This window comes from Cetorhinus maximus, chromosome 7, assembly GCF_964194155.1.
Source record: "Cetorhinus maximus chromosome 7, sCetMax3.hap1.1, whole genome shotgun sequence".
In the NCBI taxonomy this organism is placed as follows: domain Eukaryota; kingdom Metazoa; phylum Chordata; class Chondrichthyes; order Lamniformes; family Cetorhinidae; genus Cetorhinus; species Cetorhinus maximus.
In genome coordinates, this window is record NC_135885.1 from 45416503 (window position 1) to 45442813 (window position 26311).

At 41.8% G+C, this 26311-nt stretch overlaps 1 protein-coding gene and 1 non-coding gene across 3 annotated transcripts in view; both read left to right on the plus strand.

Moving 5' to 3' along the window:
• mipepa (mitochondrial intermediate peptidase a) overlaps positions 1-26311 on the plus strand; it is a 172719-nt gene that overhangs the window by 49461 nt on the left and 96947 nt on the right. For both annotated transcript variants that reach the window (XM_078545421.1, XM_078545422.1), the window contains exons 11-12: positions 19658-19811; positions 20432-20509. In XM_078545421.1, the coding sequence (XP_078401547.1) occupies positions 19658-19811; positions 20432-20509 (232 nt within the window). The remainder of the gene's footprint in view (positions 1-19657; positions 19812-20431; positions 20510-26311) is intronic.
• On the plus strand, positions 6959-7121 carry LOC144683123 (U1 spliceosomal RNA). The gene has a single exon (XR_013577174.1). It is a non-coding gene; the product is annotated as a U1 spliceosomal RNA (small nuclear RNA).

The window sequence follows — 26311 nt, forward strand, 5'->3', positions numbered from 1 at the left end:
AATTCCCTTTTAGAAAGCTATTGTTGACTCTGATTCCACCACCCTTTTAGTGCATTCCAGATCAACATAATTCACTGTGTAAAAAAAACTTTCCCCATGTCATTGCTGGTTCTTTTGCTGATTATTGTAAATCTGTGTCCTCTGGTTACTGGCCCTTCTGCCACTGCAAACAGTTCCTCCTTATTTACTATAGAAAAACCCCTCATGATTTTGAACATCTACATCAAATCCTTCCTCAACCTTCTCTGCGCTGAGACCAGTTTCTCTTGTCTCTCCATGTACCTGATGCCCCTCATTCTGCCACCATTCGAGTAAATCCCCTTTGCACCCTCTCTAAGGTATTGACATCTTTCCTAAAGTATAGCGTTCTGAATTAGACACAACACCCAGCCGAAGCCTAATCAGTGTTTTATAAAAGTTTAGAATAACCTCCTTCCTTTTGTACTCTACACATATTTTTGTAAAGCCAAGGATCCCATATGCCTTTTTAACAGCCTCCTTAACTGTATTATGTCTTATGTTTGTGAAGTTATTCAAGCATGGATAAAATGTAGAACAGTACTCCTTTCCCCAGGAGATATATAATGGAAAAATCTGAGCTGGTCTAGATTTTGTTTTAGAATACTTGAAAAAACCAAGGCTGTTTCTGTTAGAACTGCAGGGTGACTTGAAAGAGGTGTTTCCAATTATGAAAGGATGGGACAAGGACCATTTCAAGAGGTTAAGAGTCTAAAACAATGGAGCATAGACATGAGATTAAGTGTAAGAGATTCAGAACTGAGAGCAAAAGTTTTTTTAAACACAGCACGGTTGTGAGGCTGTTAAATACACTACTAGGGTTAACAATTGAAGCAGACTATGGGAGGAATTTTAACCCCCCAAACAGGCGGGTTTAGTTTAGGTGGAATATTAAATACCTGAATCCCAACCTTAAGCTGCCTACTTTCAGTTTTAAGAGATGGGATAAGGGGTGAGTGGGCTGGCCCCACCTGTTCTCTTTCCCCGATCAAGTTAATATCCATCCCTATGTCAGCGTTTAAGAAACAATTAGATAGGTTAAAGGAAAATCGACAAAGGAATGTATAGGCAAGAGGGGTCACGTGGGTCTAAGGCTACTGCTTGTGGGTAATGAACACCAAAGCAAATTGGTTTGATTGAATGGAATGTTTTCTTGTAATTTCTATATAATTATTCCATGTCAATTCTACTTAATTTAACTGCTACAAAACTAACATTAGAGCTGGGATTATCTTCAGATTCCATTGAGACTCTTTAAGCACAGTCCAAATTCTTGGTTTTGGTCTACTTTCAAGCAAGCAATCTAATCCTAGGGACAGGAAATATAAATCATTGCTTAACCCAAAAAAACTTGTTTACCCTCAACATGTAGTTACTTCGATCTTACAATTCTGTTCTCAATGTGCAGAGCTCGAGACAAAGGTTTGAATTTCAAGTTGGTAAATGACAAAGGTGAATTATGAGAGGTTTCCCGGTAGTATCCCAGTGACACACATCTCTTGAGGTTTTAGCATATTTTCTTTCACGTTTCCATGCAACTATTGAAGTACTACCTTCTCTGTTAGCTAACAAGTAAAATGGGGATGCAGATTTCTTTTTTGACAGCAGATGCCAGTTGAAAAGAATAGGCTTTCTGATAGAAGATCAAGAGGTGCAGATGTCAGAGTTGTCCTGAATGGTATTTATTCCATGAGCAACAGATAACTGAAGATTGCACACTTTGCTGAGTTTTTAAAAAGACACTTCCTTTTGTTTGGCTACAGTTTTTAAAGTGTTGGCGCTCACACGACAACATCGGTGTCAGCATCTTAGGAGGTCTTTAAGCAGAATTGAGAAAATATACCAATTTTCACATTTAAGTTATTTTTAATATATTTGATCAAATGTATGTGTTCACTTTACCAGTCTCTCAGTTGGCAGCAGGATTTGTCTTCGAATAGAGACTGTCTCCATCCAACATCTGGCTGCCGTAGCTCATTGCACAGATCTGCTGTGTGCCTGAGATGTCATTGATTCATAGGAAAGCCTGATCTCAAAAATGTTTTCCTCTGCCCTCTACTCCATGGCAACATGAAACATGTTAACCTTGCATCCAGGTAGAAATGCTGATTAGCTATCCTTGATCCCCAACTCCCTTTTATCTTAGAAGTAAATGGACTGTTTTCTAACACATCTGTTTACAACCCAATACCAACAACAACACCTTTCTGGGACATTGGGAAACTGAGTCTACTTATTGCAAACCCAGAGCCTACTGCCATTGTCTCCAAGTGTAAATACCTTGCACCTTCCTCTCAGTGAAACATTCTAAAACCTTCCTTTGATCTCTAACAATCAAACCACCAAGGCTTACTGGCAAGCATCTCCTGCCAACGCAAGAGGGCTGCCGATGCGCAGAAAACCAACCCAGGTCCGTGCATGTACAGAAAACCAATTACGCTGCGCCTGAATGAAAACTTTTTTTGCTGTGTGTAATTCATCATTAAAATTTTGAGAGAGAAACAGGATCAGGATTTGTCTTATCCTCTGGATACTGAACTTAGTATGCCCTTAATTGAAAATGCAAAACGCCTGAAGAGAAATTTAGGATCTGAGGGTTAGGATACGATATTCGAATGTGAGAACCACCTGAGTGCTCTTTAATATGTTTTCTGCAGAGATCGGCTAGACATAAGTCATTTAAAACTAAATCGAAAATATCAAGCTGCCTTAATTCAGGTGTCGCAGGGATGTGGCAGATATGATTAGTCAAATTATCTTCTAAACAAGCTTTGCCAACACATTTCTACGAAAAAGCATTTTGTAGCTACGTTTACTGTTCACTGTGACATTGCAATGACATCATGAAGTAAAACAATACAACTGCGCATGCACCACGTTGGCAGCAAATGCAGCCGGCTTACTATCAGACAGACTGCAGAACAGGTCACCTGAACCTGCCTTCGTTTATCCTAAGTTAAAGCTATAGCCCCATTGTTTAAAAATGGATCAAAGAAAATGCCAAACAATTATAGGCCAGTTAGTCTTACATCGGCGGTGAGCAAATTAGTAGAATCAATCCTGAGAGATAGGATTAACTGTCATATGGAAAGGCATGGACTAGTCAGGGATGGTCAGCATGGATTTGTTAAAGGAAGGTCTTGCCTCACAAATTTGATTGAATTCTTTGAGGAAGTGACAGAAGGGTTGATGAAGGTAGTGCAGTGGATGTTGTGTACATGGATTTTAGCAAGGCATTTGACAAGGTCCCACATGGCAGATTGGTCAGGAAAGTAAAAGCCCATGGGATTCAGGGTAATGTGGCAAACTGGATAAAAGGTTGGCTTTGTAACAGGAAACAAAGGGTAATGGTTGATGGATGCCCTTGCGAATGGAAAGTTGTCTCAAGTGGTGTTCCACAGGGCTCGGTGTTGGGACCCTTGCTGTTTGTGTTATATATTAACGATTTGGACATGAACGTGGGAGGCACAATTGGGAAATTTGCAGATGACACGAAGATTGGCCGAGTAGTGGATAGTGTAGAGGATAGCCATAATCTCCAAAACGATATAGATGGGTTGGTGGAGTGGGCGGTAAAATGGCAGATGGATTTTAACATAGAGAAGTGTGAGGTCATACATTTAGGGAGGTCAAACAGTTACAGGGATTACAAAATAAATGGGAATATACTAAGAGGGGTAGATGAAGTGAGCGATCTTGACGTACAAGTACACAGGTCCCTGAAGGCAGCAGTTCAAGTAGACAAGGTTGTAAAGAAGGCATATGGAATGCTCTCCTTCATTGGCAGAGGTATAGAATATAAAAGTAAGGATATAATGTTGGAATTGTATAAAACACTGGTGAGGCCACAACTGGAGTATTGTGTGCAGTTCTGGTCACCACATTACAGGAAGGACGTAATAGCTCTGGAGAGAGTGCAGAGGAGGTTTACAAGAATGTTGCCAGGGTTAGAAAAGTGTAGCTACGAGGAGAGATTGGATAGGTTGGGGTTATTTTCCTTTGAACAAAGAAGACTGAGAGGTGACTTGATTGAGGTGTACAAAATTATGAGGGGAATAGATAGAGTGGACAGGATAAAATTGTTTCCCTTGATGGAGAATTCTAGAACCAGGGGACATAGATTCAAGATAAGTGGCAGAAGGTGTAGGGGGGAAATGAGGAAGAACTTTTTTACGCAGAGGGTAGTGGGTGTCTGAAACTCGCTGTCCAAGTTGGTGGTAGAGGCAGAAACTCTAAACTCTTTTAAAAAGTACCTGGATCTGCACCTTAAGTGCTGTAAGCTGCAGGGCTATGGGCCGGGTGCGGGAAGGTGGTATTAGAAAGGGCACCTGGGTGTCCTTGGGCTGGCATGGACAAGATGGGCCGAATGGCCTCCTCCTGTGCTGTAACTTTTCTATGGCTCTAAAATAAAATGGCCTGTAACTTCTGAGCTCTGGGGCAGTGTATCTGGGGATTACCCCAAAAGTGTGCTGGGGAAACTCCACAGCACCCCCGCCCCCCTGCTCCCCAGAAGTTCTCAGGTAAGGATTGCATGGTAATTGCCCAAGAAGTTCAGACTTCCAATGGGCAATTGCCCTGCACTGGGAACTATCTGGTAATGTGATTTAAATTGCAAACTTCTGATGGTTCTGAACGTGTTACAGTAATAGTGACCGAGACAATGTTGGAAGAATTAAGACCACTTCTAGCTTCTGGATAACTATAGCACTGAGCAACACCGACCCCTGCAGGCCATGGAACTCACTCCACTACCCGCCATCCCTCCCCACCATGAGTACTCCCCCCATGGGGACCTCTTGACTGCCCTCCCCACCCTCTTTGATTGCCTTCCCCATCCCCTCTGACTCTCCTCCTGACCCCCCCCCCAAATACTGGCCACCCAACCCCATCCCCTGACCCATCCTACACCCACTCCACCCCCGCCCACCTCAATCGTGCCTACTTACCTCATAAACTTACCTTCTTCCTGGCTGTTCAAAGTAGCTGGACCTTTAATTGCACCTGCTTTACAGCAGTTGGTACTGTAAAAAGGGAGCATGTCCTCCTTACCTCCATGCTGCAACCCTGGACAGAAGGCCATGCGAACCCACTGTGCTACGCTGATCTCACCCGGCCTGAGTTGGAAGGTCGGGCGAGATAGGAGTGGCTGGATTTCCAGGTAAGGAAGTGGCAATCTGACTTGATTGCCACTCCACTGGAAGTTAATGCCCAATAATCTTTTAAACTTCATAAATATACAAGTATGTGTCCCACACAAGATAATTAACATATAGGTATCTGATTTTGGTTTAAAAAAAAATTTTAAAGCTAATAATTTTGAAAAAGGATTTTACGAAACTCAAATATTCCTATTTGCTGCAAATATAAAATCCATTGTGCCATTTTCTTGTTTGTTAAAACCGTTTCAGCAAATCTTATTTTGTACATTTACCCTAAAGAGAATGTGAAATGTAGGTTTGACATGTTATTGTAAAAACATAGATTCTATTTAGGCATGTAAGAGGCAACATAAGTGATTGACAAGCAGCAGAGTTATGTTAAATATCTGCTCAGTTTGAAAAAGAGTTAGATGTGCTTTACCCTATGAGTCAGTGCTGGATTCATTTTTGCCCTTGAGGCAAATAAATCAATTTGAATTTGGACATAGGGAGCACAATTTAAAATTTGCTGATGACATATAGGTATGAGGTTTTGCAGCAGTGAGGAGAACTAAAAGACTAAAGGAAGACATAGGCAGGTGAGCAGAATGAGCAATAAGGAATAGGAATACACAATTTTAAAAATGGTGGTTTGCATGAAGAGGTTCAAAACATTGTTCATTGAAAGTAAAAGTGCAGGCAGATAAAGCCATAGAACAGCGAATAACATTTTGTGCTTTATGAAAGCATAGGAGTAAAGAAATAATGCATTTATGCAAAACAGTGTGTAATTTTAAGCACCCCACTATAGAAAGAACATTAAAGATATGCATTGCAAACATAGCAAGTGATCCAGGATGACTGGAAATGATGGTTATGAGGAGAATCTTGAGATGTTGGAACACTTTCCAGTGCATCAGAGAGGTCTAAGAAAAGATTTCATTAAAGATTTTACAATCATGACAAGTTTTGATGAGAAGAATAGAGAAAGACAATTTCTTAGAATCATAGGATAATAAAGCACAGCGGGAGGCCATTAGGCCAAGATTCCTACAGTTGATTATATCTAGTGAATCTAGGCTTTTAACGTGTGCACATGGATGGGATTAGGTGTACCTGTGAATGTGTCTCTTCTCCCTCACTCAGTTAAATAGGCTGCTGATGTCCCCTGTGTAGGCTGATGAATGAAAAATACCATTTGCAAAAGGCACTAAAAAAACACTCAGGCATATCCCAGCATAAAGTCAATGCTCTCATGTGAGGAGAAAAGCAAAATTAGCCAAAAATGAGGAAGAAAATAAACAAGAATAGTTGGAAAAAGATAAAAGTTTTTGATAAACAAAGGTTGTCTTAGTCACATGGTCAAAAAGTAAATAAGATAGCTGCAATATTGAAGAGAATACAGTAATGTGAATAAGAGAATTGACTACAGAGAACAATAGTATGAAGTTAATATTAAGACCATGGAGTTCCCAGGAGAAAATTGTCTTTCGTTTGTATTGAACTCAATTGTAGCAAAGTAGGAGATCAAAAACTGAAATGTTGGAGTGAGAATGGGTGTCAAATTTCATTAATAAGCCACAGGTTCGTCAGCAACATGCTTAAGGTTCAGTAATATAGTTACCCAATTGCTATCTCTCATAGCTAGTACGAGCTATGAGCTAATAATCTCAATTCTAGACCACCAGTGTGTTTCCATCCCGACAGCAAAAAAAGGACATAACTAGTTATTGCAAATTTATGGGAACTGACCTATTCATTTTTGCATCCAGGTTTTTCTTATTAAGGTTATAATGACAATGAGGCTTCAGCCAGGGGAGAGACCATGATCTTGAAGATGGTTCTTCCAGGATGAGGCTAGTCCATTGCACTTCAGGTGTGCTGACACCTGCGATGGCCCTCAAATGTGGGATACTGGACTGCAAAATCTGTGGTAGTGGGGGACTGTGTTCGTGCTCTCCCCTGAAGAAAAAAAAAAATTTTTTAGGTTGGTTTGTTTTGCTCTGGTTCTCTTTTCTCACCTAATTAACATACTTTATTTGTTAATTGGGTTAGAATCAAACTAAAATGAAAGACGATGCCATATGATGCCTTTAGTTAAGATAAAAATGAGAGGTTATGGGAATGATGAGGAAAGCAAGGAGTGAGCATGAGGAGATGTTCTCAAAAAGATATGAGAAAAAACAGTAAAGTATTCTACAAATATATCAGCAAACAGAGAATTGTTAAGGGTGAAGAAGGATCTGAGAGGAGTAGTTTGTTAATTGAAGATAAATGGAAATTGGCACGGATACTTAACAGTTTTACAAAAGAGAAGATATTGAGATTTAACCATTTCAAGATATTGGTAACATGAGCAAAATGTTAAAGATGTTAGGCTGAAAGAAATCAAAATTCTAGCACCTGACCAGAAACATCCAAAGATCCTTAGGCAAATTGGGGAAGTAGTTGGATAAGGCCTAGAAATTATATTTCAGGGTTCAATGAAGAGTTGATGTATGCCAGAGGACTGGAGGATGTTCAATGTAATACCATTTTTAAAAAAAAGACTTTGCTATAAGTATAGGCCTGTTGGTTTAACATCTGTAGTAGGGAGAATTTTGGAATCTTTAATTGTAGATGAAATGACTAAGTAAATAGATGAAGGCATAATATTTAGAAGCAGCCAAATGGATTTCAGAAAGGAAGATTATGTTTGACAAATCTGAGTTCTTTGAGGAGATGACTAGTTTAGTGGATTGGGAATTATAGCAGAATGGTATTTAAGGTCTGGAAATTCATTCACATAATGCAGCTTCAGAGCTCATTTCCCAGGGACCGATAGCATGGCCAATACCTACAAGGCCTATAAGGCTTTCTTTATTGATGATATTAAAGAAACACAAGTAGCAGCCTGTGGCAAAAACAGAAAATGCTGGAAAAACTCAGGTCTAACAGCATCTGTGGAGAGAGAAACAGTTAACGTTTCGAGTCTATATGACCCTTCTTCAGAGCTAAAGAGGAGTAGGATTAAATTTATACTGTTTGAGGGGTTGTCTGCCTAACCCTGGGGAATAAATGTGGTCCATGTATCACTGCTTTGAAGTGGCGCTATACAAACATTTTTAGCCCGTTGACTTTCAAAAAGCCGTGACGGAGTACCACATGGGCCTCTAATGGAGGTTAAGGGCTTGTGAAATTAGGGTAAGGGTAGGAAATTGGATTAAGAACTGCTTAAGAGGGAGAAACAGAAGTTAGGAGTTGAGGGTAATTCCTCAGTGAGTAGAAGTGGATAGCAGAGTCTCTCAGGGCTTTTCTCTGGGGTTGCATCTGTGCACTGAAAGCCAATGATTTGGATATAGGGGTAGAAAAAGCTGTGTCCAAATTTGCAGATAATTTTGAAATATAAGATCTGGTAAATAAATATGAAGACCACTCTTTTAAATGCCCTCTGAATGAGGGAAATTAGGGATGGGCAATAAATGCTGGCTGAGCCAGTGTTACCCACATCCCATGAAAGAATTTTTAAAAAGTGCATACAAGAATGTTTGTCGATCTGGAAGAACAGTGAGATTTGGGTTTTAAAGGCAGCACCTCAGACCCTAAAAAGAAACTAACTAAATTCTGGATTTATGACAAGATGTATAATATAAAGGTGAATCTATATATATCTATACTGGGCTCCACAATGTAGGAAGAACTTTGAGGCATTAGAGACAGTACAGTGAGATACACTAGGATACTGCATGGTAAGATGAAATCCAGATAATAAGCAGACTTAAAACTTCAGACTGTTTTCATAACAATGGATATTGTTGGATGATTTCATAGAGATTGGACATAATAGAACAGAACTTGAGTATAGCTGGAAAAAGACACATGTTGTCAAAGTCCTGATGAGTGCAAGATGAAAAGCTTCGACAACATGTCTTTTTTCAGCAATACTTAATAGAGATATTTAAAATGTTGAAAGGATGGGTCAGACTATATAGAAGCAGATGATTTCCAGTGATGCATGGGTCTATAGGGGACATAGACTCAAAATGATGGATTTAGGACAAAGAACAGGAGAAACCTTTTTGCACATGGTTGAGAGGTTATGGGATTCACTATTGGCGGTAATGATTGAAGTGGAGACCATATGAGCATTCACATATGAACATACACATATGAATTAGAAGCAAGAGTTGGCCATTCAGCCCTCCAGCCTGCTCTGCCATTTGATGAGTTCATGGCTGATCTGGTTGTGGCCTCAACTTTCCTTTCCTGCCTACCCCATACCCTTTAACTCCCTTGTCAATCAAGAATCAATCGAACTCGACCTTAAAAATATTCAGTGACTCTACCTCTACCCCTCTCTGGGGAAGAAAATTCCACAAACCATTGACTCTCAGAAAAAAAAAGTTCTCATCTTTGTACTAAATGGGAGACCCCATATTTTTAAACTGTGTCCCTGTAGTTCCAGTTTCTCCCAAAAGGGGAAACATTCTCTCAGCATCCACCTGTCAGTTCCCCTCAGGAACTTGTAAGTTTCAATAAGATTGCCTCTCATTCTTCTAAACTTCAGTGGATATAGGCCCAGCCTGTCCAACCTTTCCTCATTAGATAAGGGCAATTAGGGATGGGCAATAAATGCTGGCTTAGCCAGTGAAGCCCACACCCCTTGAATGAATAAAAAACCCCTTTCATCCCAGGAATCAGTTGAGTGAACCTTCTCTGAACTGCTTCGAACTGCTTCTCAAGTAATGAAACCAAAAGGTCCTCAAGGGTTATAATCTCCGGATTACTACCCGGGCCACGTGCAAATTGGCATAGGGACGCGAAAATAAGGAAAGTAAACACGTGGCTAAAGGAGTGGTGCGAGAAAGAGGGGTTCCATTTCGTGGGGCACTGGTATCAGTATTGGAACAGGAGGGATCTGTACCGTTGGGAAGGTCTCCACCTGAACTGATCTGGGACCAATCTTCTAGCGAAAAGGGTAAATAGGGTGGTGAACAGGACTTTAAACTAGAAATTGGGGGGGGAGGGGAGGATAAAACTCCAAGAAATATGACTAATGGGAAATAAAGCAGCAGGTTAGCATGTGGGGGGGTGGATTCAGCTTCATGGAAAATTATGAAAGAACTGAAAAGAAAGGAGAGCCCAGGAGAGGCTATTAAAGTCTCCAGAACACAAAATAGGTCAGTGTTAGATTCCTGGCCCTTTCCAAACTTCAAGCACATCAGATAAAGGGACGACAGTGAGAAAGGGGACGGGAAATACAGGACTGAAGGTGTTGTATCTGAATGCACGCAGTATACGAAATAAGGTAAATGAGCTTGTGGCGCAGATTGAAATTGGCAGGTATGATGTGGTGGGCATCACGGAGACATGGCTGCAAGGGGATCGGGACTGAGAGCTAAATATCCAAGGATATGCATCCTATCGAAAAGATAGGCAGGTTGGCAGAGTGGGTGGGGTTGCTTTGTTAGTAAGAAATGGAATTAAATTGATAGCAAGAAATGACGTAGGGTCAGATGATGTAGAATCTGTGTGGGTAGAGTTGAGGAACCGCAAAGGTTAAAAAACCATAATGGGAGTTATGTACAGGCCTCTGAACAGTAGTCAGGATGTGGGCCACAAGATACACCAGGAGATAGAAAAGGCATGTAAGAAAGGCAAGGTTACAGTGATCATGGGGGATTTCAATATGCAGGTAGACTGGGAAAATCAGATTGGTAGTGAATCCCAAGAAAAGGAATTTGTGGAATGTCTACGAGATGGCTTTTTGGAGCAGCTTGTGGTGGAGCCCACTAGGGAACAGGCAATTCTAGATTTAGTGATGTGTAATGAGGCAGACTTGATAAGGGAGCTTAAGGTGAAGGAACCCTTAGGAGGAAGTGACCATAATATGATAGAATTTACCCTGAAATTTGAGAGGAAAAAGCTGGAATCAGATGTAACGGTATAACAGTTGAATAAAGGCAACTACAGAGGCATGAGGGAGGAGCTGGCCATAATTGACTGGGAGATGAGCCTAGCAGGAAAGACAGCGGAACAACAATGGCAGGAGTTTCTGGGAGTAATTTGGGAGACACAGCAAAAATTCATCCCTAGGAAGAAGCAGCATACTAAAGGGAGGACGAGGCAACCATGGCTGACAAGGGAAGTCAGGGACAGCATAAAAGCTAAAGAGAAAGCATACAATGCGGCGAAGAGCAGTGGGAAACCAGGGGATTGAGAAGCCTGCAGAGACCAACAGAGGACAACTAAAAAAGAAATAAGGAGGGAGAAGACTAAATATGAGGGTAAACTAGCTAATAATATAAAAGAAGATTGCAAGAGTTTTTTTTAGATATATAAAGGGTAAGAGAGAGGCAAAAGTGGACATTGGGCCGCTGGAAAATGACGCTGGAGAAGTAGTAGTGGGGAACAAAGAAATGGCGGAGGAACTGAATAGGTACTTTGCGTCAGTCTTCACGGTGGAAGACACAAGTAACATCCCCAAAGTTCAAGAGAGTCGGGGGGCAGAGGTGAGTATGGTGGCCATTACCAAGGAGAAGGTGCTAGGAAAACTGAAAGGTCTGAAGGTGGATAAACTGGACCAGACGGATTACACCCCAGAGTTCTGAAGGAGATAGTTGAAGAGATAGTGGAGGCATTAGTGGTGATCATTCAGGAATCACTGGAGTCAGGGAGGGTCCCAGAGGACTGGAAAATCGCTAATGTAACCCCCCTATTTAAGAAGGGAGTGAGGCAAAAGACGGGAAACTACAGGCCGATTAGCCTGACATCAGTCGTTGGTAAGATTTTCGAGTCCATTATTAAGGATGAGATTTCAGAATACTTGGAAGTGCATGGTAAAATAGGGCAAAGTCAGCATGGTTTCATCAAGGGGAGGTCATGCCTGACAAATCTGTTAGAATTCTTTGAGGAGGTAACGAGTAAGTTAGACAAAGGAGAGCCAATGGATGTTATCTACTTGGACTTCCAGAAGGCCTTTGACAAGGTGCCGCACAGGAGACTAGTGGAGTTCCCCAGGGGTCTGTGTTGGGACCACAACTTTTCACTTTATACATTAATGATCTAGAAGAAGGAACTGAGGGCATCCTGGCTAAGTTTGCAGATGATACAAAGATAGGTGGAGGGACAGGTAGTATTGAGTAGGCGGGGAGGCTGCAGAAGGATTTGGACAGGTTAAGGAATGGGCAAAGAAGTGGCAGATGGAATACGTGGGGAAGTGTGAGGTCATGCACTTTGGAAGGAAGAATAGAAACATAGACTATTTTCTAAATGGGGAGAGAATTCAGAAATCTGGAGTGCAAAGGGACTTGGGAGTCCTAGTCCAGGATTCTCTTAAGGTTAACTTGCAGGTTGAGTCGGTAGCTAGGAAGGCAAATGCAATGTTGGCATTTATTTCAAGAGGATTAGAATATAAAAGCAGGGATGTGCTGCTGAGGCTTTATAAGGTTCTGGTCAGACCATATTTAGAATATTGTGAGCAATTTTGGGTCCCATATCTCAGGAAGGATGTTCTGGCCCTGGAGAGGGTCCAGAGGAGGTTCACGAGAACGATCCCAGGAATGAAAGGCTTAACATATGAGGAACGTTTGAGGATTCTGGGTCCATACTCACTGGAATTTAGAAGGATGAGGGGGGATCTGATTGAAACTTACAGAATACTGAAAGGCCTGGATAGAGTGGACGTGGGGAAGATGTTTCCATTAGTAGGAGAGACTAGGACCCGAGGGCACAGTCTCAGAGTAAAGGGAAGATCTTTTGGAACAGAGATGAGGAGAAACTTCTTCAGCCAGAGAGTGGTGAATCTATGGAATTCATTGCCACAGAAGGCTGTGGAGGCCAGGTCATTGAGTGTATTTAAGACCGAGATAGATAGGTTCTTGATTGGTAAGGGGATCAAAGGTTACGGGGAGAAGGCGGGAGAATGGGGTTGAGAAACTTCTCAGCCATGATTGAATGGCGGAGCAGACTCAATGGGCCGAATGGCCTAATTTCTGCTCCTATGTCTTATGGTCTAACTGTACATGGTATTCCAGATGTAGTCTCACTAATGATCTGTCCAACTGTAGCAAAACTTCCCTACTTTTATATTCCATTCCCCTTGACAACATTCTATTTATCTTCCAAATCACTTGCTGTATCTATATACTAACTTCTTGTGATTCAGGTACCAGGACACCCAGATCCTTCTGTACCGCAGAGTTTTGCTCTCTCCATTTAAATACTATAATACTTTTCTATTCTTCCAGCCAAAATGGACAAGTTCACATTTTCCTACATTTTACTCCATCTGCCAATTTTTGTCCACTCACTTAACCTATCTAAATCCTTTGTAGACTCCTTGTCCTGCTCAGAATTTGCTTTCCTATCTATGTTTGTGTCATCAGCAAAGTTCGCAACCATACATTTGGTCCCTTTGTCCAAGTCATTGATATAGATTGTAATTAGTTGAGGCCCCAGCATTTATTCCTGTTACAGTTTGCCAAGCTGAAAATTACCGATTTATCCCTACTCTCTGCTTACTGTTAGCCAACCAATCCTCTATCCACGATAATATGTTTACCCCTACACCATGAAGTCTTATTTTGTGTAGGAACCATTGATGTGGCCACTTTATTGAGGGGAGGGTGATGGTGTAGTGGCTTGACTAGTGATCCAGAGACCTCAGGGGACCTGGGTGTGTATCCCGCCACGGCAGATGGTGGAATTTGAGTTCAATAAAAATCTGCAATTAAAAGCCTAATGATAACCATGAAACCATTGTCGATTGTTGTAAAAAACCCCATCTGGTTCACTAATGTCGTTTAGGGAAGGAAATCTGTCGTCCTTACCTGGTCTGGCCTACATGTGACTCTAGACCCACAGCAATGTGGTTAACTCTTAACTGCCCTCTGAAATGGCCTAGCAAGCCACTCAGTTGTAACAAACTGCTACAAAGTCACAAAAAAAGGAATGAAACCAGACAGACCACAGGTGCATCGACCTAGCCACCGGAAACAACAACGGCAATCTCAGCCCTGTCAACCGTGCAAAGTCCTCCTTACTAATACCTGGGGGCTAATGCCAAAATTGGAAAGCTGTCTCACAGATTAATCAAGCAACAGCCTGACATAGTCATCCTCACGGAATCATACCTTACAGATAATGTCCCAGACACTACCACCACCGCCACCACCATCCCTGAGTATGTCCTGTCCCACCGGCAGGACACACCCAGCAGAGGTGGCGGCATAGTGGTATACAGTCGGGAGGGCATTGTCCTGGGAGTCCTCAACATCGAATCTGGACCCCGTGAAGTCTCATGGAATCGGGTCAAACATGGGCAAGGAAACCTCCCGCTAATTACCACATACCGCCCTGCCTCAGTTGATGAATCAGTGCTCCTCTAAGTTAAACAGCACTTGGAGGAAGCAAAGAGGGTGGCAAGGATGCAGAATGTACTCTGGGTCAATGTCCACCACTCAAGAGTAGCTCAGTAGCACCACTACAGACCGAGCTGCCCGAGCCCTAAAGGACATAGCTGTTTGATTGGGTCTGTGGCAGGTGATGAGGGAACCAACGAGGGAAAAACATACTTGACCTCATCCTCAACAACCTACCTGGTGCAGATGTCCATGACAGTATCAGTAGGAGTGACCGCCGCACAGTTGTTGTGGAGACCAAGTCCCAGCTTCACAGTGAGGATACCCTTCATCATGTTGTGTGGCACTACCACCATGCTAGGTGGGATAGATATCGAACAGATCGAGCAACTCAAGACTGGGCATTCATGAGGCACTGTGGCCATCAGCAGCAGCAGAATTGTACTCTAGCACAATCTGTCACCTCATGGCCTGGCATATCCCCCACTCTACCATTACCATCAAGCCAGGGGATCAACCCTGGTTCAATGAAGAATGTAAGAGGACATGCCAGGAACAGCACTGGGCATACCTAAAAATGAGATGTCAACCTGGTGAAGTTATAACACAGGACTACTTGTGTGTCAAACAGCATAAGCAGCAAGTGATAGACAGGGCTAAGCGATCCCACAACCAACAGATCAGATCTAAGCTCTGCAATCCTGCCACATCCAGTTGTGAATGATGGTGGACAATTAAACAACTCGCTGGAGGAGGAGGCTCCACAAATATCCCCATTCTCAATGATGGAGGAGCCCAGCACATCAGTGCAAAAGAGAATGAGAGTCGATTTGCTACAATCTTCAGCCAGAAGTGCCAAGTAGATGATCCATCTAGGCCTCCTCTGGAGGTCGTCAGCATCACAGATGCCAGTCTTCAGCCAATTCGATTCACTCCATGTGATATCAAGAATAGGGTGAAGGCATGGATACTGCAAAGGCTTTGGGCCCTGACAATATTCCAGCCTTGTGCTCCAGAACCTGCCGCGCCCCTAGCCGAGCTGTTCAAGTACAGCTACAACACTGGCATCTACCTGGCTATGTGGAAAATTGCCCCGGTATGTCCTGTATACAAAAAGCAGGACAAATCATCAGTAAAGTAATGGAAGGGGTCATCAACAGTGCTGTCAAATGGCACTTGCTTAGCAATAACCTGCTCACTGATGCTCGGTTTGGGTTCCGCCAGGGCCACTCAGCTCCTGACCTCATTACAGCCTTGGTTCAAACATGGACAAAAGAGCTGAACTCCCGAGGTGAGGTGAGAGTGACTGCCTTTGACATCAAGGGAGCATTTGACAGCGTGTGGCATTATGGAGCCCTAGCCAAACTGGAGTCAATGGGAATCGGGGGTAAAACCCTCCGCTGGTTGGAGTCATACCTAGCACAAAGGAAGATGGTTGTGGTTGTTGGAGGTCAGTCATCTCAGCTCCAGGGCATCACTGCAGGTGTTCCTCAGGGTAGTGTACTCGGCCCAACCATTTTCAGCTGCTTCATCAATGACCTTCCTTGCATCATAAGATCAGAAGTGGGGATGTTCACGGATGATTGCACAATGTTCACCATTCCCGACTCCTCAGATATTGAAGCAGTCTATGTCCAAATGCAGCAAGACCTGGATATTATCCAGGCTTGGGCTGACAAGTGGCAAGTAACATTCGCACCACAATGGCAATGACCATCTCCAACAAGAGAGAATCTAACCATCGCCCCTTGATGTTCAATGGCATTACCGTCACTGAATCCCCACTATCAACATCCTGGGGGTTACCATTGACCAGAAACTGAACTGGACTAGCCATACAAATACTGTGGCTACAAGAGCAGGTCAGAGGCTAGGAATAGTGCGACGAGTAACCCATCTCCTGACTCCCCAAAGCCTGTCCACCATCTACAAGGCACAAGTCAGGAGTGTGATGGAATACCCCCCACTTGCCTGCATGAGTGCAGCTCCCACAACACTCAGGAAGCTTGACACCATCCAGGCAAAGCAGCCCGCTTGATTGGCACCCGGTCCACAAACATTCACTCCCTCCACCACCGGCACACAGTAGCAGCAGTGTGTGCCATCTACAAGATGCACTGCAGGAATTCACCAAGGCTCCTTCAACAGCACCTTCCAAACCCACACCACTACCATCTAGAAGGACAAGGGCAGCAGATAGATGGGGACACCACCACCTATAAGTTCCCCTCCAAGTCACTCACCATTCTGACTTGGAAATATATCGCCATTCCTTCACTGTTGCTGGGTCAAAATCCTGGAACTCCCTTCCTAACACCCACACCACCTGAACTGCAGCGGTTCAAGAAGGCAGCTCACCACTGCCTTCTCAAGGGCAACTAGGGATGAGCAATAAATGCTGGCCCAGCCAGTGAAGCCCACATCCCATGAATGAATTTTTAAAAAAATCAGATGCCATCTGGAAATTCAAGTGCATCACATTTTCAGGTTCCCCTTCATCCACATTATTTGTTAATTCCACAAAGAACTCTAAGGATTTCTCTTTCACAAAACCATGTTGACTCTGCCTAATTGTGTTAATATTTTCTAAGTGCCCTGCCATAACTCCTTAATAATAGATTCCAGCAATTTCCCTATGACAGATGTTAGGCTAACTGGTCTGTATTTTCCTACTTTCTTTCTTCCTCCTATCTTGAATAGATGAATTACATTCACTATTTTCCAAACTGATGGGACCTTTCCAGAATCTAGGGAATTTTGGAGAATTAAAACCAATGCATCTACCATCTCAACAGCCACTTCTTTTAAGGCTCTAGGATGAAGTCCATCAGGTCCTGGTGACTTGTCAGCCTTTAGTTCCAGTAATTTTCTCAGCGCCCTTTCCCAGGTGATTGTAATTGTTTTATGTTCCTCCCTCCCTTTCACTGTTTGATTTGCAAGTATTTCTGGGATGTTATTTGTGTCTTCTACAGTGAAGACAAAATACCTGTTCGATGCTTCCGTGTTTCCTTATTCCCCATTATTAATTCCCCAGACACTCTCTCTAGGGGACCCATGCTCACTTTAGTTACTCTTTTTAAGTACTTGTAGAAACTCTTATTATCTGCTTTTATATTTCTAGCTAGCTTTCTCTCATGCTCTAATTTCCCCGTCATTATTTTCTCCCTCCTTATTACTTTTTTTAGTCATTCTTTGCTGGTTTTAAAATTTTGTCCAATGTTCTGACCTACCACTAATCTTCGCAGAGTCTTTTTCTTTCAATTTGATACAAGGAAGGATGTAAATGCATTGGCGGCAGTTCAGAAGGAGGCTTACTAGATTGATATCTGGAATGAGCTGGTTGACTTTTGAGGAAAGGCTAGACAGACTGGGCTTGTTTCCACTGGAGTTTAGAAGAGCGAGGGGAGGTTTGATAAAGTATATAAGATCCAGAGTGGCATTGACAAGATGGATGTGGAAAGGACATTTCCTCTTGTGAGTGAGTCCAGAACTAGGGGGCACTGTTATAAAATTAGGGGCTGCCTTTTAAGGACAGATATGAGGAATTTTTTCTGAGGGTTCAGAATTTTAACGGCACAGAAGGAGGTCATTTGGCCCATCGTGTCTGCACCAGCTCTCCAAATGAGCATTATGACCTCGTGTCGTTGCCTTGCCTTTTCCCCGTACCCCTGCACTTGTGTGACTTTGGAACTCTCCGCCTTCGAAGGCGGTGGAGGCAGGATCATTGAATATTTTTAAAGCAGAAGTAGATAGATTTTTGTTAGGTATTGGAATCAAAGGTTATTGGGGTAGATGGGAATGTGGAATTTGAAACACAAACATATCAGCCAGGATCATATTGAATGGCAGAGCAGGCTCGAGAGGCCGTATGACCTACTTCTCCTGTTTCATATGTTCACATGCTCGCAGGGTCCTTTTCTTTCAGTTTGATGCATCCTTATCCGAGAGCCTTTCATTCTCACTGGAATGCATCTTTGAACGTTATGAAATATCTCCTTTTAGAATTGGGATGTGTTATAGTTCACAATGGGCTTTTGGTAGGAAACCATGGACCAGGCAATTTCCCACCTAGCTATGACAACCCAGTGGGTTATTGACCTGCCACTGATTGACTTGTGGGGTGAAGTGGCTGCAGGTCTGTGGGGTATCGATGACCAAAGACCAGCTGCTAGCACTCATGCAAATATGGAGACCAGTTTTCAGCAGATATCCCACAGTGGAAATCTGAGGCAGAGGAAGCGTAAGCTTTCCTTGTGAGGTTCAATGGAACTCATACTGGCTCCTCCTGGCCCCACAAAGGTAAGTTTTAAAAATAAACTTGCCTTGAATGGCTCCTTCTGCAACTATTCCCCTTTTAAAAGGCCGTCACTTTGTGTGAAAGTCACAGTGACTTCCTTGCTCCGGCCAGAGTAAAAATTGAAGTCAGCCTGATTACTTCCTTGCACCTGTTGGCTTAGTAAAAATTGGCAATGGCAGAATCCAAGTAGGATGTTAACGGTTGAATCACCTATTGGATTTTAAATACTTATCCATCCAGTTTCTGCCAGACAGGTCAGGTTAAAATACCTCTCAGCTTAAATGTGTTGTTAAAGGAAAGGGGGATAAAGGGATATCGGAACAGAGCATGCATGCATTCGGACAATTGCTTGTGTGTAGGATAAACACCAAGCTGGATCAGTAGGCCAAATGACCTATTTCCATGTTTAATTTCTATAGCAATTCTTTGTAAATCTGTGTAAAATTCTGCATTAATGGCTTGTTTTAGAAGCTTGCAAAAATGGAATATAAAGGTAGGGGTGCTACATTAAACATTTTTTTTTAAATCAGCGCAACTATGATCCTCATACCATCCTTTTTCAAGATTCCTTGTGTACTTTTGTTGTAGCCAGTAATGGATTCAGTTCAGCAGTTTGGTCCTTTTAGAAAAGACAGTAAAGAAAGGACAGCTTAATATTTATTTCTTTTGCATGTTGAATTTTCATTCCATGGAAAGTGAATTATAGTTATCTGTACCATATTTGGCACAAATAATGGAACAATATGTATTTATATCCACTATAAGACCTCTTGCACCCTCTTGCACTGCTTGAGGAAAGTGGATAAACCCATTGTTGTTTTGAAGAAATGAGTTTCTAATGGCTTCTTTGGTCTCATTTGCAGGTTCAACATAGATCCTAGTCTGTATAGCCCATTTTTTTCTTTGGGGGCCTGTATGGATGGCTTGAACCTGCTTTTCACCCAGCTATTAGGTGTCTCACTATGTTTAGAAGAGCCAGAGAAAGGGGAAGTTTGGTCTGATGATGTCCAAAAACTGGTGAGTTAATGTTGAAATACTTGTAGTAAAACTCCTATTATAAATAGTTGTAGTCCACCTTTTGAGATTTGAGTTCCTGTAATGATCACAAGATTTTAATATTGGAAGACCTGTAATATGTTTATTCCATTGAGGTCGAGATATGGATTGAACTTAAGCTTGAAAAACTTAATTAGCATTCTTACTTTTACTTTCTTCTGTTTTGTGGTGTTGAGGTTTATAATCCGTACAACCCTAGACAGACTACTGAGGAATAGAGGACTATGGGCTCAAAATTAGTGGGCAGCTGAAAATTGTGGATCCTAATATAGAATGAATTGAAGGGTTAAGTGATTTAAGTCTAAGAGGTGGTCCTTATTCCAGCTTTTTTCGTTTTTGATTATTTCCACAAAAAGATGAATGAATTGCCCGATCAAGTTTATGATTTAATGCTTTTTGATACTGTTCTATTTTTAAAACACTTCTAAATTGAAATTTTGGTGTGTTTAAATTATACACTGCAAAGAACAACCTTCTTTGAATAACCTGTATAAGATATTGATGTCTGATGAAAATTGATTCCTTAAAATAAATTGTTCTGAAATTCTGTTAGAATGATCAATGTTGTCCTCCTTTTCTAGGCTGTGGTTGATGAAACTGATGGACTTGTGGGATACATTTACTGTGATTTCTTCCACAGATCTGACAAACCCCATCAGGTATGTTCTCACTAATATTCTATGTTTCATATATTTTATACTAAATGTTTAGATGAATTCCCAGCTTTTAACCTGTTCTTATAGCCACAGTATTATAATGGCTGTTCCAGTTCAGTTTCTGGTTAATTGTAACCCCCAAGATGTTGACAGTGGGAGATTCAGTGATGATAATGCCATTGAATGTCGAAGGGCAATGGTTGTTGGAGATGGTCGTTGCCTGGCACATGTGTGGCGCAAATTTACTTGCCACTTATCAGCCCAAGCCTGAATGTTGCTATGGTCTTGCTGCATATAGAGAAGGACTTCTGCACTTGAGGAGTTGCGAATGATACTGAAGACTGTGTAACCATCAGTGAACATCTCCACTTCTGAACTTATGACAGCCATTCAAGCAGCTGAAGGTGGTTGGGCCTAGGACACTACCCTAAGGGACTTCTGCAGCGATGTCCTGGGACTGAGATGATGGGCTTCCAACAATTGCAGCCATCTTCCTTTGTGCTAGGTATAGCACCAACCAGTGGAATCCGAGATGATGATGATACCCTTAGGTTCGGGGGGAAGCATTTAGCTTCACTTTCCTTTATTCCTTCAACCTCTTATTATCAAGCTGGCCTCAACAGAATGACTCCAAGTCAAGACTGCTCTTTTGTATCAGAAACCAACTTATTGTACAAGCAGAGTTATCTTGAGGTGCAAATTGCAGTATCAGATGTGCTCAAAAATTCTTTCAAGTTATCAACAGTCACAGATTGCAACTCTTTTGAGTACAATATCAGATGTGCTCAAACTCTTTCGAGTTATCAACAGTCACAGATTGCAACTCTTTTGAGTACAATCACAGTTCTTGGTTTCCGGGAGTGGGACATGAACCCACAACCCTCTGATTCAAAGGCGAGGGTGCTATGAACTGAGCCACAGCTGACACCTCAAATCAGATGTGCTCAACTTGCAGTCCATTTTGTGTATCAGTAACTGACCAATCAGCATGCAGCTGTTAGGATGATTTTCTTTGTGAAGCCCTTATGAGGTGAAACTGGAAGTAGCATAGAGTGCTGGTCTTGGCTGCCACCTCCTGCCAGGCATATGACATTACTGTCCTCTGGGAAAAGTGCAGTAGAGTGGCCTAAGCTAATATTCCTTGCCATTCATGCTGTAGCTCCTTTAACCTGGCCATCTATTAAAAGGATTAAAATGCTGTATTGCACCATCATTTTCCCACAGGCTCTATTTCCTGCCTCCTCATTTGTTTTTGCCATCTAGTGGTACATGCTTGTTACTTTTGGATTTGGAAGGTCAACAAAAGTTGAGATGATCGGAGTTTTTGCAGAGGCTTGCAAGATGTTTTGTTCATTTACTCATTTATCTCTCTGTGTAACATCCCTTTGAAACCTTGATGAGGTGTAGTTCCTGCAGATTTTCTGCCCCTCCACCCCCCTCCAACTTTAATCAGCTCCTTGTAGGATGCACAGCTGCATCGTCTCTCTAATTAGAGCGAACCCCAGAAGACTTGGCAGGATTGGATGTTCTTATTTGAGATAAGTTCAAAGTTAACAGTGTACCTGTTTTGAAACCCCCCCCCCCCCCTCTCTCTCTAAGCATTACTAATGAAGTATTTGTACATATTATAATAAATATGAGTAGAAAGCTGAAATATTTTTCTTTTGAAGTTCTGGCGGGCTCTTTGATGCAGACGGGTAGCCAAAATGTTATGCCTTCAGTGGAGTAATAATTCACAACTAATTCTATGACAGCCTACTTATTTGGATAGCTAACTGCAATCAAATGACATTCATTGTCTGTTAAATACTGTGCTTAAATATTTCAATTAAGTAGCCCATCAAAAGGAATCCTTTACAATTGGAATTTGAGGGCTCACAGAGCTCGCTTCATATAGTGTCTATAACTCCTACTTAGTATTTCATACTTAGTAGGAGCATTCTTTTGTTTTGAACTAGCTGTTTGAACGGTATAATATCAAAAGCTGACAAGCCATAGGTATGAGCTCAAAATTAACAAGCTTGAGCTAAAATTCTCTCTGTCTCCTGCCCTGTTGGTCATATATTAGACATTTAGAATATGTTGTCATCAAAAGTAAATAATAGCATATTGATTTAATTGTTGTTTGATATAGCTGGGTGGAGAGACAGGGCACTAAAATTGGCTTTTGCGCAGGCACAGAAAATAATAAGCCAGATTTCCAATCCTGATTGCTATCCAATGAAATGAGTTTTGTGTGAGAGTAGATTTCAGTAAGGACAGGATTGCACCTGTTTGTGATGCCCCATTGTTCAGCCCCACTATCTTTGAATATATATGAAGGTTGGCCAAATGACTGAAGTTCTTGAGAGCTATCAGGGCGAGAGAACTGTATTTCAACATGAGTTACCATGTTTAAGTGATAAAGGAGAATAGTAGAGGAAATTGGCATATAGAAGAGCAGGATAAATCTTATGTTATGATCCCAGCTGAGGTCACCCCTAGACAAGCCTCATCTCAGAGTGGAACCGAACTTGATAGATCCTAACTTTGTTTGTTTAGAAACGCGGAAAGTGGCTACTGAACAGAGGCACGGGTCAACTGATGAACTTTTAACAAAAGAATAAAACATTTATTCAACAAGAAAAGATGAACTATATTACAATACTCCTTCACCCACAACTATACCTTTACAGATGTATACACATTTGAAAGGATAACACAAGTTACAAAAGCTATCTTATACTCTAATGTACACAGTAAGTGCACAGTCCATGTAAATCTATGGCACCCTGTGGTTAGACACACCACACTCTGAAATCAAGTGACAGATGCACTTCAACCAGATGCTATGGATCTCTCCTCAACTCCCCCCAGATGCTTGTCACACCACGAACCAACCAGTCTCACTGAATTCTGTCCTTCACATGAGGGTTTCCAATCTCCACTCTCCAAGAGCTCGCCTTGGAATCTTCTCCCAAACAGACACTTTCTCTCAGACACCTTCTGCAAGGGTTCACCTCTAGGGTTTCAAACTCTTCTTCAGATATTCTTCCTCCTTGGATCACCCACATGCATTCAAGCTGTATTCCACACGCTCTGTCTCTCGGACTCAGCCGTCAACAGTACACCACTGCTTCACATGCCCGTAGCAAAGAGTTATGGACCTTCAGTTGTTTCTTTGGACCTCTTGTCTCTTGCAAGCTGTTCTCACTTTAAATCTGCCTTCTGCAGCTTTTTGCCTCTTTAAATCTGAATCTTGGAGTCTTTCTTTCTGCCCCTCACTCTTAACTTCACTTAACAGGACCTTTTCCCAGGTTCTTGTCCTTCCTTTGACTAGAAGGTCTTCTTTGGACTTTCCCCTCTTCCATTCCTCTGGATTTTGGGTTTTTCTTTAGCTTGGGACTGGCTACCTATCCCCTTTGCCCCATTGTCTCCTGGCAGCAATTTTCAGAACCAACTGCACTAAAACAGCTTCCAAAACAACTGCTATTTCTCTTCTCTGTGTGTGTCTGTGGGAGGGCCCTGCCTCCCTGGGCTGCTATTGCTAGGCAGCAGTCCAATCCTTCCACCCTTCTCTTTAGGGCTCATAAAACTCCTCATTAGAAATGCAAGCACCTTTTTAAAGTGAAACTAAAACGCCATTTGACCTTTCTTAACACAGATAAAGAAATACGAATTAAAATTAAACTTTAAAGCTAAAACTCACTCCTAACACCCACAAATACAAATATAACTTACTTAAACTATCTCTATTCCCTAACATCTTAGAAAAATAATTGAAGGTTAGAGTTAAGTCTAAGTATCGATGTTTAAACACTTGATTAACATTGTTTCACTGTAGGACAATGGAAGTGTCATCTGTAAAATGGTAGTGGACAGGCCTGAATGATGTAAATTGTATTATTACATTGTTATCTTAATTTTTATGCTTTAATAACTTTAAGAGCAGCAGAATGTTTCCAGGGCTTTTTCTTATTGGTCAACTTATCCATGTTTATTTACCTCACTCAGGACAGGCTAAGCCAAATGGATCTCCTGAATTAGGAGGAGTGGGTTTGATGGCCAAATTTTTTTTTTGCACATGGCAGTTGCGAAAATGTAACCTATGGCCTAATTCTCATCCTGTAGATGTCTCTTTGATATCCATAGGTATGTGGTCAGCTTCCACTTGCATGCTGACTGCACCCAGTTTGAATTCTACCATCACCCTGGACTTTGACCAAATTGAGCTGTTTACTTATCTGATAACTGGAGAACTTTCTCTAACTTAACATGGACAAAACCAAAGTTATTCTATTTATCCCCCACCAGTGTCTGCACAGCATTGCCTCCCCTTGTACATTCCATGCCCCCAGTGTCATCCCCTCACCCCCTTCTCAGCTAAAGGTCTAATGCACAACCTTAGTGCCTTCTTTCACCTTGTGGTGACCTTCTAACACTATGGCCTGGATTTTTGCAGTCAGCAGTTTGCTGCTGACTACACTGAGAAATGTGAACTTACCTTGTTTGTTGGCTGCAATGAGAACTTCCACTTCTTGCTGTTGCACAGTCCAATGATGAAACAGTCTGCAAAGCTAGCAGCATGGCGCATTCCAGATGAAGCCACACACTGTAATGGTATCACGAGCTGAAGACACGCCTCTTGAGGTTAGTCTTCAGCGCAAAGGCAGGTGAATATTCTATAATAATTTTAAATACTTGTAAATACTTTTTAAATCACTTTTTAAAACTTTTATTATCTTTAAACACTTTCCGGTGACCCAGAAGAGGCTAATTTTTGTCACAATGCAATTATAATTATTGCTGGAAAAAGAGACATGATATCAAAGCTTTTCGTCTTGCTCTCATCAGGACAGCTGTGCACAATAAACCAACAGTAATGGGAACAACAATTTGTACTGCATGTGAAGAAAGTACTGATTGATTGGTTGCTTCTCCTGTTGTATAAATTGTTGTTCCCTTTACTGTTGGTTTATCTTGCGTAGCTGTCCTGATGAGTGCAAGATGAAAAGTTTCAGTAACATGTCTCATTTTTCAGCAATATTCAAGTTCTGTACTACCAAACGACCATTTAACTAGTTACAGAATACAATCATTGAACCTGCTGCAGAATATTGCATTGCAATTATGCTGGACCTGTTTTAGAAGTTTAAATTATTGATAAGTAGATATGTAAAGGTGTGTGAAGTGTTTATGGTGTGGCAGTAGCTGTCACAATGGGGGACTTATGAATGGTTCTAAATAGCACTTTATTTTAAAAAGAAGCAGTCGCAATTGCAGTTGGGAAAACTTTTTCACTTCAGTGTGAAAATAGAGATGAAAAGCACAGTATTGCACTTGAATACATGATTAATAATTTGTGATTTAATAAAAGACTCCTAGCAAATTTACAGCAATAGGTCTAGAGCAGATTCAATCAAAATGGCAAATTAGAAAAGGTGAAATAACAGAATTGTTACCAAGCAACAGGAAAATTATTTTGATAAAAGCAAAGAACTGTGGATGCTGGAAACCAAAACAAAAACAGAAACAGAAATACCTGGAAAAACTCAGCAGGTCTGGCAGCATCGGCGGAGAAGAGCACAGTTGACGTTTCAAGTCCTCATGACCCTTCAACAGAACTAAGTAAAATTAGGGAAGGGGTGAAATATAAGCTGGTTTAGGTGGGGGGGAGATAACCAAAAGATGTCACAGACAAAAGAACAAAGGTGTTGAAGGTGGTGATATTATCTAAAAGAATGTGCTAATTAAGAGTGGATAGCAGGACAAGCAAGGTACAGATAGCTCTAGTGGGGGTGGGGTGAAATAAGATTAAAAGGGCAT